At 42.3% G+C, this 16,299-nt stretch overlaps 1 protein-coding gene across 1 annotated transcript in view; it reads right to left on the bottom strand.

Moving 5' to 3' along the window:
- Positions 1–16,299, bottom strand: part of LOC146982486 (xylosyltransferase 1-like) — a 44,843-nt gene that overhangs the window by 4,037 nt on the left and 24,507 nt on the right. Inside the window, exons 7-10 of the mRNA XM_085783501.1 lie at positions 15,594–15,770; positions 11,406–11,674; positions 7,571–7,772; positions 6,115–6,451 (exon numbers count right to left, since the gene is read on the bottom strand). Coding sequence (XP_085639627.1) covers positions 6,115–6,451; positions 7,571–7,772; positions 11,406–11,674; positions 15,594–15,770 — 985 coding nt within the window. The remainder of the gene's footprint in view (positions 1–6,114; positions 6,452–7,570; positions 7,773–11,405; positions 11,675–15,593; positions 15,771–16,299) is intronic.

Below are 16,299 nucleotides of genomic sequence, written 5' to 3'. Positions count from 1 at the left end.
CTCAAAAGATAATCACTAACATTTACTCAATGTCTGTATAATGATACGGCAGATATCACTTCATATAATGTATATATACTATATGTGCAATAATACTTTTCTGAAGTACCTCAAATAGCACTTTGAGCCACATAAAACAGAAAGGGCTAGATATGAAAGACAGATTTTTACACCACACCAAAGACAACGTTGGTCAAATTCATATTCATAGCAGCAGCAGCAGCAGCAGCAGCAGCAGCAGCAAGTTGAACTCACCGTGGACAGAGACTTGGAAACAGTAGTTGAAGCTAGCGGGGGCTAATCAATCCGTGTTCAGACTGCGTCGAGGTTGATCGATCCTTCTCATGTCATGACTATGAAAACATAAATACGCAACAGTTGTAAAACGTAAAAGCCAACATATGTGCGTCTTTTATCACAATAATAATGCAGACACTGACGACTATGGTAGAATCTATTCAATACTAGCGTCACCGACCAGTTTTAAACCCACAGAGAAGCTAATATTAGCATTTGGCTAATACAAGCTACAATAGCTACGTTAGCAAAGGTTAGCCTACATATTTCATGAAAATAAGAAATCCTCCCCGAAGCAAAACAAATAATTACCTGTCCAGCAGAAAGACAGCAACCTCGGCATCACTTTTCAGGCCCAGATCCCTCCGTTGTTTCCACCGACCTGAAGCTACACCGATGTTTCCTCTGGTTTAGCCTCTTGCTGCATCCAGAGCATAGACTGATCCCGAGCCGTTTTGTCCGCAGCCAGCCTTTTCTTCCTCCGGCTTTCTCTTCCTTGCCTTTTTCTCAGGGCGAGTCGTTACAAGTAACCGTGGAAGTGGTGATTTGGGCTGCATTTTCTCAGCCTTTGCTCAGAAATGAGCATGAAATCCGTTCTTCTGCAGAGCAGTGCTGACTTTTTCCAGCCGGGCAACAACAGCAGACGTGAAGACTGTGCACGCGCGCGTAGGAGGGGGGCGGGTGCAGAACGAGACACGGAGGCATCTGATTGGTTCTTTACTCTCCGAGCAAACTTCGACCAATCCGTGCCCTTCGGTCTGAAGAGCACAGATTGGGTGGAGTTTTCTCATTCCTGCGGCTGTCACAGAGCTCTGTTTTTTTCCGTTCCTTTTCCTGATGACATAATGTACTGATTCCTCTGAAATTAGACGGGCCATTTCCCCCAGTATAACGAAAAGTGCTTCTGAACAGCATTACAGACCCCAGCTTTAATGTATTTCTTGTGGTGTGACTTATTTTTTTATTTTTTATTTTTGGTTAATGTTGTGGTACAGTAGATGTATGTATACGTATATGTATGTGTATATCTTTATAAGTTTGTATTTTGTTTGGCTGTCTGCACTGACAGACATATCTTGATTTGCACCTGCTACTTCATGGTGGATTTGAAACTAGATCATTTTCCTCAGAGTGAAACCAGTGTTTTCACCAGGTATTTCCTCAGAGAGCAGGTTGTGCCAAGGACCAACATTTTCTCCTTTAAGGTTTAAAAAAAAAAAGCTTACAAGTTGTGTAATGATTTTTCCCAGAAAGTAAATAAAAGCCCAACTTTATCCGAACCGTACGTTTGTTTAACAGAACTTAAACTGATCCAAAGGTTTGTCCAGAATCAACACAGAACAAAATCTTCTTCCTGCTGATTTTTATCTTGTTTTCCAGGTAGCAGCTCGAAACTCAAACACGGTGAATCGGCCGTGAAGCAAACAGAAAATGTTTTTCTTTATAGGTGTATTTTAGCAGATTTTAATTATGTATTAAAGGGTGCTGTTTTTTTTTACAATCTGGACCTTATTTCTAGCATAAAATACGATCATTTACTCACCTAGATAACTTTGGTGTCATTACAAGTCGTTCTGACGAAATTAGCTCCAGCCGAGAGCCGTGTATATCCGTATAATGTGAGAACACGGGGCATGCAAGGCAGCCTCTAAATAACACATTATCTGCCACGGAACTCATTCATTTCACCAATATTTAGTTCTGATATGCTAGTGCTATTCCCCTCCGAGTCCGGGGTTAGCTGTTATCAACATCCGGGGTCTGTAGGTTGACCTACTGACCTCTGACCTGGATGATGTCATCTCTTGTTGCTACGGCTAATGCTACGGTTCGTTTCTGCGTGTTTCCGACTTGTCAGAACAAAATGAGCAGCTGGATGAAGTTCAGCTTCCACAGGCTTCCTCTCCGCAGCCTGGACTCACTAAAGCTCCGGCTAATTGAGATAAAAATGGACCCAAATGCCAAAGTGGAATGATTATTATCAGAATGAGCCGGGCGGCGCTCGGAGATGACATCATCCAGGTCAGAGGTCAGTAGGTCAACCTACAGACCCCGGATGTTGATAACAGCTAACCCCGGACTCAGAGGGGAATAGCACTAGCCTATCATAACAAAATATTGGTGAAATGAACGAGTTTTGCGACAGATAATGTGTTATTTAGAGGCTCTCGGCTGGATATAATTTCGTCACAACGACTTGTAATGACACACAATGATCGTATTTTATGCTAGAAATAAGGTCCAGATGTAAAAAAAAAAAAGTATTTTTAACGTCCAAAGGAACATTTTTAAAACCAGTTTGTCTTTGTGGAGTCTGTAAATGTGGAGTTAAACAAGCTTTTTTGTCTTTGAACGCACCGGCACTAGTTTTAGTGCAGTGGATCCCAGAGCACAGAAAAAACACAATGACACACACTCAGATCAGATCACATCACATGTCTCCTTCACTTTATAACACCGACCCATAAAAACCTCACCGTCTATTCGTGCTCTGGGATTTACTGAGACACACACACACACACACACACACACACACACACACAGAGGTCAAGCAAATCAAACTGTTGCCCAGGGGAGGCTAATTTAGACAGAGGTGACCCTGTGTGTGTGTGTGTGTGTGTGTGTGTGTGTGTGTGTGTGTGTGTGAGACTGGATACGTGCACTATAAATATAAGTATGCATAGTGTTGACAGCTGTGACAGAAAGGCCTCCACTCATATGTATGTATGTGTGTGTGTGTGTGTGTGTTATTGACGTGTGAACCTCGGTGACCTCTCTAAAGCTCACATCAACAGGTGTCTGAACATGTGACGTTACATCCAGATGACGAGGTGCAGTTTGTGTTTTTTACCGACCAGTGATGTCATCACCAGATTTACAGGTGGACACACCTGGCCGCAGGATTCAGATTCAGACAAAACTGTGTCTGTAGGATCTTGATCTTGAGGAATTTAATGAAATATGACTACTTCATCATCCACAGTCACTTTGTAAATTACCTGTATGTATATTATGAATGTACATGTGCTTCTTAAATTCACAATGTGCTATGTTGAATGTTGAATGTATATATTAGGGATATGTATTGTAATGTGTTTAACTGGTATTGATTTGTATTGTGCTGTAATCAGGGCGCCATTGGAAATGAGAGCTTGCTCTCAATTGGCCCCCCTGAATAAATAAAGGTGATGAATGAATTATAACTTGTGTCTCTCAATGTGATTTTCTTTTTTTTTTTTCTTTCTTCAATTTATTCATATCATATATACACATACACAAAAAAACAAAGCGTACCCTCTCATGCGTACATACTGATTAATACAATAATAAAGGATGTTACAAGTCATCGAATTAATAATACCAGTAATAATGACATAACACAGGTATCAAGTGAGTAATGGAATGAAAAATAAAATAAGTAAATAACTAAATATTATATTATAATAATAAAAACACGAACAACTACAACATAAAAACATTAAATAAAATATATATCGATCTGCAAATTATTAAAAGAGAAAATTGCTGCCTTTTTTACTATGTTGTTGTATTGTTTTGAACTGTTTATGTTATTGGGACTACGGATGGAAACTAGCGTCCTGCTGTAATCCAGCATATTTACATGTTCTTATGTCCATTAATGTGCACTGTCCCATTCAAATAAATAAATAAATAAATAAATGTTACTGAAATTACTTTTACAGTCTCATCTCTCACCAACAGTGTACAGGACATGATGTGCTGTGAGTTTACTCCTGAACTGAGCGAACTAACTGCTCATTCGTTTCATTAGAGAAGCTCTGGAAAACCTGAGTGCTGTGTGTGTGTGTGTGTGTGTGTGTGTGTGTGTGTGTGTGTGTGTGTGTGTGTGTGTGTGTGTAAATGCTTCCTTAACTGAATAAACAGAAAATTAGATTTACGGTAATATACTGTGTACACCAGTTTATTGGGAACATCTATCCACAACATGCTGTCTAGTAAAACGGCGGCGTAATAAATCCTCCTTCATGAAGGTTATTAAATAAAAGTTTGTGTTGAAGCTCAGTTAAAGAGGTGATGAGTAAACAGTGTGAGGCTGTGTATTATGGTGTGTTTAAATAACACACACCTGCATTTATGACAGTGGTGCAGCCCAGTCAGCAGCTCTTTAGATCTGGATTTCCTGCAGGACTTTACACTCATGAGTCTAAATACAGAGTACTGTAATCACACTACACTTTCCTTTATAACATCCTAACACTGGCTCCCAGTCGGCTGCAGAATAGATTTCAAAGTTCTGCTACTGGTCGACAAACCACTGAATGGTTCAGGTCCAGAATACATGAATGAGATCATGGCATGACAACATGGTGAAGCAGCGTTTAGTCGTTATGCTGCACACAACTGGAACAAACTACCAGCTGAACTGAAACCAGCCCCAACTGTGAGCACTTTTACATCCAGGTTAAAAACATTTCTTTTTTCATGTGCTTACGGCTGAGCTCTTTTTAAGAACTTAAAAATGTATTTCTTTTCTTTTCTCCTACTTTTTTATTCTTCTTTGCTCTTGCTTTTAAAGAGACCCCGAGGAGTTTGTTTTTGGCTATAAAAGAGTCTCATATTAATGTGGATGAATCTACGTTACCACTTGTTAATGGGTCCATTTTCGATAAATATATCGTTTTGTCTTTATAGTTATTTTGATATTATTATTTAGTGGTCGACTCGCCCAGCATTTCCTAGTTTTGGTTTCCCGGACGCTGCCCGGCGGGTCATGGGAATAACGCCGCCGGATCGCCGTTTATGGTCGGAACTACGACGGTATCTGATCGTCTTCGAACCTCTGACTTTCATTCTTGATGAATGAAAACATTCTTGGCAAATGTTTTCGCTTTGTCTATGTTTAATGTTTACAATTTTTTTAAATTATTATTATTATATTATTTATTGTTTTAATGCTGTTTTATGCTGTTCTTTTGAAATGTTTTGTCTCTATGTAAAGCACATTGAGTTGCCTTAGTATGAAATGTGCTATATAAATAAAGATGCCTTGCCTTGTCTGGCTACTTTATAAACACAATGGCAACTTTTTCCAAACATTATGATGCCACCGCTCCACTTTTCTTGACATGTATTATGTATTATCTATTTTTGATATAACATCTTTCAACTATGTACTTTTATTTTTAAGTCTAAACACATGATGCCTTCAGCTTTACCAGACAGCCTCACAACATTTTTCATTTGTACTTGTCAGGTTCATCAATATTCCACTCGACAAATCAATAACCTATACCTACCTTTGTATCAGACATCTCGTGGACAGTTTTCAATAAGATACAGAGGAGCCCATTTATGGAACAAAAATATGCATTTATTTACTAATTCTGTCTTTACCCAGATTCAAATCGAGACTAAAAAATGCTCTGATCACAAAACATTGTTGCACATGATACTGACTTTTTGTAATGCCTTGTAATTTGTATTTTTTGGTTTGTTTGTTCCTATTATATATATTTTTTTCTTTTCTTTTTTTTAAAATTTAAAATGATTTTTTTTCCTTTATTTTATCGTCTTTTGTATTTCTTACTTACTGTTTATAATGCTATTCAAGATATATCATATGTTTCTTTTGCTTTGTTTTGCTTTGTTATTTGTGCAATTGCTTTTATAGGTGAGGTTTTAATATAAGCCTGTAGTGGGTTTCTACCTCACCTGCACATGTTTTTTTAATTTAAATTTTTTTCTATTTCATTGTGGCTTTTATAATCGTGCAAAGAAAAATTAAAAAACATAAAACTCAGCAGCAGCAGCAGTGTTGTTGTTGTGCTCGCTCACCTTGTCCTATGGGCTGCTGGCGGTGAAACTCCAGCGGCGCCACGACGAAGCTGGTCTGGCCCAGCGGGTTCCAGTGGTGCAGCACGCGGAGCGTCCACACGCCGGGCCTCAGCGGCGCGCTGAGCGGCGGCCGGTAGTGGGTGACCTCGGCCGAGGCGTCCACCAGGATGTCGTAGGTGGCGGCGATGACGTTGGTGGGGTCGACCCACACCACGGTGGCCGTCAGGTTGCTCTGACCGCGGCTCCAGCGCTGCACCGCCACCGGCTCGTCCTCGGGCCCCAGGAGACCCCCCCAGTTCCTGAAGAGACGCTCCTTAGGGTCCCAGTCCGCACCCACCTGAGGAACGGGAGGAGGAAGAGGGGCAGAGTGACTGAACGACCTCAGACTCCAGGAAATTAGAATATTTTCTCCATCATGTGTGTTGTTTATTACTTTGGCATGTATTGTTCATTTTCTGTTCGTTCAATACAACTCGACAGCAGTGACTCATAACGGTCGCACCTCTTTGTTACGAACATGAGTCATTTGTTTATGATAAGTGGACGACGTAGGAGATGCATGTTCTCACTTTGAGGATTATTTTAGATTCTGAGCATCACATTTACATTTGTTTTCATTTCAAACAACATTAATTACAGATATTTTTGATGAGATAATGAGATTAAAGGGATTGTTCAACATTTTGCCATAATCCCTATAGTCATAGCAGTAGGTTCGTTACCTTTAATTGTCAGTGCAAGCTATTTTTTAGAACAGCGGAGCAGAGCCGCGAGCTGCTCAGAGCTACGCTACGGATACACAATATACACAATCCAACAACTCCAAAACGCTCTGGTGGACAAGTTGTGACCTGCACTTTCACCACGCTATGAGATAATAACAGAACGTTACCGGACAGAGTTGTTTTAAATTGATGCAAAACCGCTGATGCGCAGTGCCTTCAGGAACAGTTTTTCATCAAGCAGTCTCTGAATTTACCTCAAAAACAACTCTGTCTCGTAACGTTCTGTTATTATCTCATAGCGTGGTGAATGTGCAGGTCACAACTTGTCCACCAGAGCGTTTTGGAGTTGATGGATTGTGTATTTGATGAGTTTGATGAGGGAAACCAAGAAATCCCATGAGCCTCCGTAGCGTAGCTCTGAGCAGCTTGCGGCTCTGCTCCGCCGTTCTAAAAACAGCTTGCACCGACAATTAAAGGTAACAAACCTACTGCTGTGACTATAGGGATTATGGCAATGGGCCAATTAGCCAAAATGTTGAACTATCCCTTTAAATATTGTCTATGTACTATAGCAAAAAACCAAATATCATACATAATTTCTGTCCAGTGATAAATTCATGTCGGATAAATATTCTATAATCTTGCAGTGTGAGTAGCAGCAGTAGAATAAACCCCCTGTATGTTCAGACAGTAAACAGTGACGGGACTGAGGAGGTTAGTGTGAGTCTGACCTGGACGTGCTGCAGCCTGTTGGTGGGGGTGGGGGTGGGGGGGCTGGCCGGCGTGTAGTGGTCTTTGGGAGTGACCCAGGTCTCCAGAGTCTCCAGCTGTGTGGACGCTCGGTTTGTGGCCACGTGACGCACGAGGTAGCCCTGGAACTGGTCCGACAGGAAGTAGAGGTGGACGGACACTGGGTGGTTCATGGCCATGTACCTGAAAAACACACACACACGCACGCACGCACACACACACACACTGTACTTAGACCATGTCTGTAGTAACACAGTGGGTAGAGTTTCTTGTTTATTTTACCTGAGATCTGCTCTATTTTTATTGGATCGCTGACAAAACCGTCAGCCAATCAGAAGAGAAGCTTAGAGCCTCCTCTCCTCTGATTGGCTCCAGAGAGAAACCAGAGATGCTTTTTGGTTCTTAAAACAACAAATACATGTTTTTATGGCTCAACACTTCAAATAAAATACAAGAAAAATGTAAAATATAGACGTTTAACTCATCCAGTATTTTGTTTTATGAATTATTTAGGAAACTTAAGCACCTTAAAGGGATAGTTCAACATTTTAGCAAATTGGCCCATTGTCATAATTCCTATAGTTTTAGGAGTAGGTTCGTTACCTTTAATTGCCGGTGCAAACTATTTTTAGAAACGCGGAGCAGAGCTGTGAGCTGCTCAGAGCTACGCTACAGAGGCTAATGGGATTTCTTGGTTTCCCTCATCAAACTCATCAAATACACAATCCAACAACTCCAAAACGCTCTGGTGGACAAGTTGTGACCTGCACATTCACCACGCTATGAGATAATAACACAACAAAAAACTGCCCCAGGCGGGAACATGCATCACCGTTTTTGCATGAATTTACCTCATTACCTTGATGAGTTTGATGAGGGAAACCAAGAAATCCCATTAGCCTCCGTAGCGTAGCTCTGAGCAGCTCGCGGCTCTGCTCCACCGTTCTCAATATAGCTTGCACCAAGAATTAAAGGTAACGAACCTACTCCTAAGACTATATGGCAATGGGCCAATTTGCCAAAAATGTTGAACTATCCCTTTAAGACTCTAAACCTGAGCTTGGAAAGTGGATAAACATTGTACCTGTAAATCAGCAGCATGTTTAGCAAGCTGACATTAGTATTTAACTGAAATGTCTGCTCTGCCTGTGCACACCCTCACCGAGCCGTCAGACTAAATCCTGTGGTGTTCCCGTGGTCAGACTGCTAATCAGCGTACAACAGAGGTTTAAGAGGAGGCTGGAACACAGTGGCCCAGTAATTAGACTAAGCCCATGGTATCAACAAACTAAACCTTTGATCAAATCACTTTTTAAACACACACCATGTGAGTAATAACCCCGGCACCACCATGTGATCGTGGACTGTTAACATGTACGAGTTGGTGTCAGCGATGATCTCATTTGAGTTGTATTATTTTTATTATTGTTGTGCAGCTTCACATGTGGAAACGGTGTAAAGTCTCTAAAACAACGAGCGAGCAAGCAAGGTCCGACATGTTTTCTAATTTATTCCACATCAGTTGGAGTTGACGTAGTTTAAGATGTAGCAGACTGGAGGGAACAGACCGGTCCTGTTTAAGCCCCCCTCCACCTCCCCTCTGTCTCACACACTTCCCATAATGCTGCCCCCACCCATTCTGGCCACCAATCCCCACCCCAACTCCAACAACAAGTACCTCCTTGTACCTACTGTGGGTCTCCACCCCACACACACACACACACACACACACACACACACTGCTGGAAAAATCCAGCCCGTGCAGCAACTGAAGCCTGATTGTGCCTCAGGACAAGCTAACGTTATCTTCATATTTAATTTGGACGGGCAAACACACACACAGACACCAGCAGCAGCAGCAGCAGCAGCAGCAGCAGCAGCAGCAGCAGCAGCAGCAGCAGCAGCAGCAGCGGCGGCGGTGGTGGTGGTGATGTGTTTATTGGTTTCATCTGCCAGTCGTCCTCAGAAAGTGACGGTGCAGTTTCTCCCTCAGTGAATTTACTGACTGATTATGAACTCATACGAAGCAGCTTAATGCACCGACGACAGGTGAGGAGAGACACCTGGAGAGGAGACAGAGAGTGACTTTATAATAGAGCATTCTTCCTACACTGTTAGTAATAATCAGTCTGCAATTTAGACAGTTGTAAATGTTTAAGGGGGTTGTCCAACATTTTGGCAAATTGGCCCATTGCCATAATCGCTATAGTTTTAGCAGTAGGTTTGTTACCTATATTTGTCGGTGCAAGCTACTTTTAGAATGGCGGAGCAAAGCCACGAGCTGCTCAGAGCTACGCTCTGGTGGACAACACGCTATGAGATAATAACAGAACATTACGAGACGGAGTTGTTTTAGAGGTAAATTAATTCATGCAAAACCGCTGATGAACTAATGGTTAGTGAGTGTGTTAATATGTATTTTATAATAAATGAGCTTCTTACCTGAGAGTTAAACATTAACAGATGTTTATAAATTACTGACTAATTAGTATCAATGCAGGAAAAATGCAATGAATTAAGACTTTAATGGTTAAAAATTTAGATAAAGTCGAACCTCAGATCTGAATTTGTGAGACAAAACAGAGAAAATGTGTCTTGTATCTTTTCAAATCTGAAATTCAGAGTTTAGGTCTAACTCCTCTTTGATTTGAACAGTTAAGGTTTAAATATTCTTTCTTAAATGCTTTTGTTAAAGTCGACTACTGGAGCGATTTTCTTTTTCAGCCACACTGAAAATAAGTTTCAGTCCCTGTGGAAATTAAACAGAAACTCCTGGAACACTTCAGAGGCCACATGAGATCCATCATAAACCCCTGGATCTGCTCAGCTCCCTCCACAAACACCCCCTGGACCCACATCTGGGACTCAGGCTGCCCCATTAAGAACAACACCTCGACCCTGTTTGGCTCCACACACACACACACACACCAGTCCTGGAGGTGCTGAAGCGTTTGCACACGATGCATCATATGTTTTCTTTCTTTTCTGGGTTGTGATGAAAGTTTTACAATCCCTCAACCTTCATGTCGCACCACATCACAGAGCCATCGCTGACCTCGCTGTAGTTGGAGGTGTCCTGTCAGAGAGTCTTTTATAATGGCGCTGTATGTGAAGAATGTTTAATGGGGGTTTTTTTTAGACCGACTATCTCACTGCATCCAGATCTGTTAAAGGGATAGTTCACCCAAAATAGAAATTTCACTCATTATCTACTCACCCTCATGTTGACTAAGGGCTGGGAGAAGTTTCAGAGTCCTCCGTGCCTTCTCTGAGTTACAGGGGGTCTCGGCGTAGCAGTGCATGTCCATATAACGGTTGCAAATGGATACCAACTGTCTTCGTAACAAAAAGGCACACCAAAAAACATCCAAATACCTCCATGCTGCTCGTATGTAATGTCCGTCTTGTGTTGAAGCCCCGAAATGCGAAATTGTCCCGAAAAAAATTAAATAAGTCTATTTTTCAAGCTTGTTTGTAGCGGAAGCTCCTCTTCCTGGTTCGTCAAATTTGGACGAACCAGGGTCTGTCCTCTTCACAGTTTGTCCAAATTTGATGAACCGGGAAGAGGAGCTTCAAGAAGCTTCTGCTACAAAACAAGCTTGAAACATAGACTTATTTAATTTTTTTCGGGACAATTTCGCATTTCGGGGCTTCAATACAAGACGGACATTACACACGAGCAGCATTGAGGTATTTGTATGTTTTTTGGTGTGTCTTTTTGTTACGAAGACAGTTGGTATCCACGAGTGCAATTTCAATTTTGAGTGAACTATTCCTTTAATGCATCAACGGCGTGCGCGGTGCCAGTGTGCGTACCTGCAGCTGTTGTCGTTGGGATGCCCCTGCAGCGAGCTGGCGGCGCGGGACAGTCCCATGCGGGCGAAGGCGTGGTAGTGGCTGAGCGCCGAGTCCGACAGGCCGGCGGGCCCGTCCGTCTCCTGCTCGTAGATGTTCTCCCAGTAGGCCTGGAGAGCCGCGGTGGCCGGGGGGTACGAGCCGAACAGGTACGAGTCCAGCTGGCTGATGATCTCCTGGCTGACGCTGGCCTCGAACTTCCTGGCGAAGAAGGTCGGTCGGGACGCTTGCTGTGGGAGACAGGAGACAGGAGTGATTACAGATCACCTGGAAAGCTACCGGAGCTCTGATTGACTTGTTCAGACCCCGCTAAGAATTTGTTTTCCAAAGAAGTGACGAGTGAGAAAACTAGAGACTTTTAGTTGATGAGTGTTTTCAGTGTTGGACCGAGAGCACAGAGCTGTAGTAGGCCTGGTTTAATCACAAAAACATGTTTTTGTGTTGTTCTGTGACAAATTTGTCATAATTTCTAAGCATGTAAGAGATTATTTCATACATAAATCAGAGCCAAAGCCTGCACATTTTTAAAGGGATAGTTCAACATTTTAGCAAATTGGCCCATTGCCATAATCCCTATAGTTTTAGCAGTGCCATAATCCCTATAGTTTTAGCAGTAGGTTCGTTACCTTTAATTGTCGGTGCAAGCTATTTTTAGAACGGCTGCTCAGAGCTACGCTACGGAGGCTCATGGGATTTCTTGGTTTCTTTCATCAAATTCATACATACACAATCCCACAACTCCAAAATGCTCTGGTGGACAAGTTGTGACCTGCACATTCACCACGCTATGAGATAATAACAGAACGTTACCAGACAAAGTTTTTTTATAAGTAAATTGGAGACTGCTTGATGAAAAACTGCCCCTGACGGGAACGCGCATCAGTGGTTTTGCATGAATTTACCTCTAAAATAACTCTGTCTCATAGCAACTGAAAAAGTCCTGGAAAATGATTTCAAGAAAAGAGTGGGACCCCTGCAGATATGTTCACTATCAATCACAACAGCAGCAGCAGCAGCAGCAGCAGCAGCAGCAGCAGCAGCAGGGTCAGAGATGTGACGTTCAAGAAGAAAACGGCCTCGTTAACACAGATCCATAGTCACAAAGTGCAGCCTGCTTCTGCTCTGGTCATGGCTCTGGTGCAGCTGGATGATAAATGCCTTGCTCCATGGCATCTTGTCACCAAGTGTTGTGGTGCCAGATGACAACAGCAGCAGCATCGACGGCCGCCACGGGCTCGACTCGGTGTGTGAGCCAAAAATAACTTCACAACGATCTCTGTAGTGAGAGATCACTTACAATCACACACACTAACCATTCATACACACAGTTTGAAAACTATGATTTTATTTCCATCAACTCATGCTCCATCCAAACCTTATGATGCCATGGCAACCACAGATTACCTCCCTGGCAACACACACACACACACACTCACAGAGTCTATGACCAACAGAGTTTGACATCATGCCATTAGAGGAGAAGTGAAGAGTTTTCCTCTGTAGAAAAGAAATAAAACACTGGAGCTGATGATCTGTGAACGATTATAGATTATATTAGATAAATATAATATAATTAATACAAAGGAAGACCCTTTCACAATAATTTAATGCTGCACTACCAGTATTATGAAGCCTAATGGTTATTATCTCAGAAGAAAGTCTTTTATTTTGAAGGCAGACCATGCACACTGGACTGTATTTTGACCAACAGGTTTGTTTTGGTGTTTTTTGCTTCTGTCCAGATTCTGATAGATAAGATTGTTCAAGGTGATCTGTGTCTATCTTTTGTTTTATCAGACATTGGTTTATTGGTTTTAGCCCGATGTGTTCAAGGTCGTTTAGAAAAGACAGAAACCCTAACCCACAGACAAGTTTATATTTCTGTTGTGTTCTGACTTTAATGTCTTTAAGGTCTTGATGATATGAGCTGCAAGTTGCATTTACCATTATTATTGATTAATCTACAGATTATTTCTACTTTAAATCGATTCATATTATAGTTACAGTTTCAGGAAACACTGAAAATATCAGATATTGATCTGCATGAAGCTGGAACTGACGATTTTTGCTGACAACTTTTGCTCTGGAGTGACACCACAGCGTTAATCTTATGTTAATGCATTTGAATAATGTCATTGATGAGGTCATGTTGTCATTAAAAACACACAAACCTACTGTTTCAATATTGACACTAAAAACGATCAAGAAATGAACATTTATAACCTGAGAACCCTCCACTCTGCATCCAGTGGAAAAGTTAAACATTGGTCCAGTTTCTCTCTCTCACACACACACACACAGTTGTCACGAGGCCCAGCCCGGAGGAAGGAAGGGCGTGGTTCATGATGCCTTCAGGAGCGGCCCGAAGCCTGGTGGGCTCCGGCAGGGAAACCCCAGAGTAATGAGAACCTCCAGAACCTCCAGAACCGCAGCGGAGCGCGTTACTCAGCAGGACGGTTTGATCCGAGAGGTTTCTCTGACCTTACACAGCTAAAGACAACAGAGGAAACCACTGGTTCCCGGCTCAGGGAGGGAGAGGGAGGAGGTTTCTGTCCTCCTCATCGGATCAGAGGGAAACTTCTTTAATCTGAGCTGCTGCAGCCCTGAGAACATGACGCTCTGAGTTTTAGTTTAGTCTAAAGATACATTTTTAGTTACGGTGATAGCTAATAATTACCATCAATACATACTATTTATATAAGTGTGTGTGTGTATTTAAAACCCCTTAACACCCAGTGGCCAAACCAGGACCCAGCAGACTCAGCTTTAACTAGAAGCAACACGACCCACAGGCCAGTGGCTTTTCAGGGGTTAAATGATTTTTAAAAACATAAATAAGTGTTAAAAAACAACTTTCATTGTCTTTTTCTTCACACAGGTAAGGGTATGAGATTTCTTGGTTTCCCTCATCAAACTTATCAAATACACAATCCAACAACTCCAAAACGCTCTTGGAGTTGTGACAATGGGCCAATTTGCCAAAATGTTGAACTATCCCTCTAAAGAAATTAAAAATTTGAAAAAGAAAAAGGAAGATAAAGCATCCGACATGTTTCTCTGCTCATTTCAGTCCTGAATGTTAGATGTTATCATTAAAACAAAAGCTTTTCTGATGATGCATTATTTGACCTCAGGACTGATGTGGAGTCAAATGTTGTCCGTCAACATTTTTGACATTTGAGTCAGAAAAGTAAAAAAAAAAGACAAAAAACATGGACATGGAAATTAACTGACAGGACAAGTCTCAAATGGTTAAATAATAAAAAACTACAAGTACAGTGTGAACGTGTATATTGTCCTGTACAAACTGTACATGTGTGTGTTCCTGACTCTTTACAGTCGGAGCTCTTCGCTCGCTGGTGAAACCCGACATTATGATAATGACAACGTTACAAACCGAGCTACAAAGCTCTAAAAATACGGAGAGCCTCCAGTGTACAGCTGTTTCCAGGATCAGCTCTTCTTATAGAAACCATCAGTAGCTCGACCACAGGCGCTGTCTCCAGGTCTGTCGTTACGCAGAGCCCAGCGCCGCCTGCTCCGAGTAAAAGCGGCGCTTGCTAATTTGTGAATACGAAGCTATTCTGGTCCCTCGCTGCCGTCCGAGGCCCCGAGAGGGAAAGGTGGACGGACAAGACGGACGGACGGGGACGAGGTCGAGGACGAGGTTTAATGTAATCACTGTTATCTTTGTATCTGTGCTGAACCGGCCCCGACACGCCTGAAACTCTATCGCACTTGATGCTAAAAAAGAAACCGGCCGACGGAAACTGTGACGAGCGGGAGGTTAAAAAGGTCACGTTCAGGGTCGCGCTCGAAAAAGTCCAGTGACAGAAGATGGAAGGTTTCTGTTTCTTGCTCAGAAATAATCCAACAAGACATCGTCCACAGAGTGCAACAAGGACATTCATGTTCCCCAGTTGCAGTAAAGTGTGTAAGTCTCTAAATAAAAACTGAATAAATGCCACTGTACTGGAGCAGAGCTGCACTTTAACAACTGGGCCAACATGGAAACACAGCCCTTCATCTTGGTCAGCAGCAAAGTGGCAGAATTTCAGAAAATAGTAACTCGCAGCAAAACTTCACCAGACAATTATTATTATTTTTTTTTATTAATCAGAGACCTCCGTTGCACGTCGTGTTTCTCACCTGGAAGCGTGGCAGGTCTGAGGGTTTGAAGTCGTTGGGCGAGCAGCCGCACCAGTCCACGATGTGCTTGTACTGGCACTTGCATCCCAGTTTACGGTTCCAGTTGGTGAGTCGCAGGTTGTTGTCCACCATGGTCTCACAGTGGGCGCTGTTCTCCAGCACGGTGTGGAAGAACGACTGGACGATGAAGAGCAGAGAGACAAGACAAGATAAGACAGGGTTCTTCACATTGTCAGCCGCACTCTTTATATAAATCTTAAAGGGATAGTTCAACATTTTGGCAAACTTGCCCATTGCCATAATCCCTGTAGTTTTAGGAGTAGGTTTGTTACCTTTATTTGTAGGTGCAAGCTATTTTTAGAACGGCGGAGCAGAGCCGTGAGCTGCTCAGAGCTACGCTACGGAGGCTCATGGGATTTCTTGGTTTCCCTCATCAAACTCATCAAATACACAATCCAACAACTCCAAAACGCTCTGGTGGACAAGTTGTGACCTGCACATTCACCACGCTATGAGATAATAACAGAACGTTACCAGACAGAGTTGTTTTTGAGGCAAATGCAGAGACTGCTTGATGAAAAACTGTCCCTGATGGGAACGCATATCAGCGGTTTTGCATGAATTTCCCTCTAAAACAACTCTGTCTGGTAACGTTCTGTTATTATCTCATAGCGTGGTGAATGTGCAGGTCACAACTTGTCCACCA

This window comes from Trachurus japonicus, chromosome 8, assembly GCF_045865225.1.
Source record: "Trachurus japonicus isolate A0001 chromosome 8, Traja_1.0".
Taxonomy (NCBI): Eukaryota; Metazoa; Chordata; class Actinopteri; order Carangiformes; family Carangidae; genus Trachurus; species Trachurus japonicus.
This window is presented reverse-complemented; position numbering and strand designations above follow the sequence as displayed.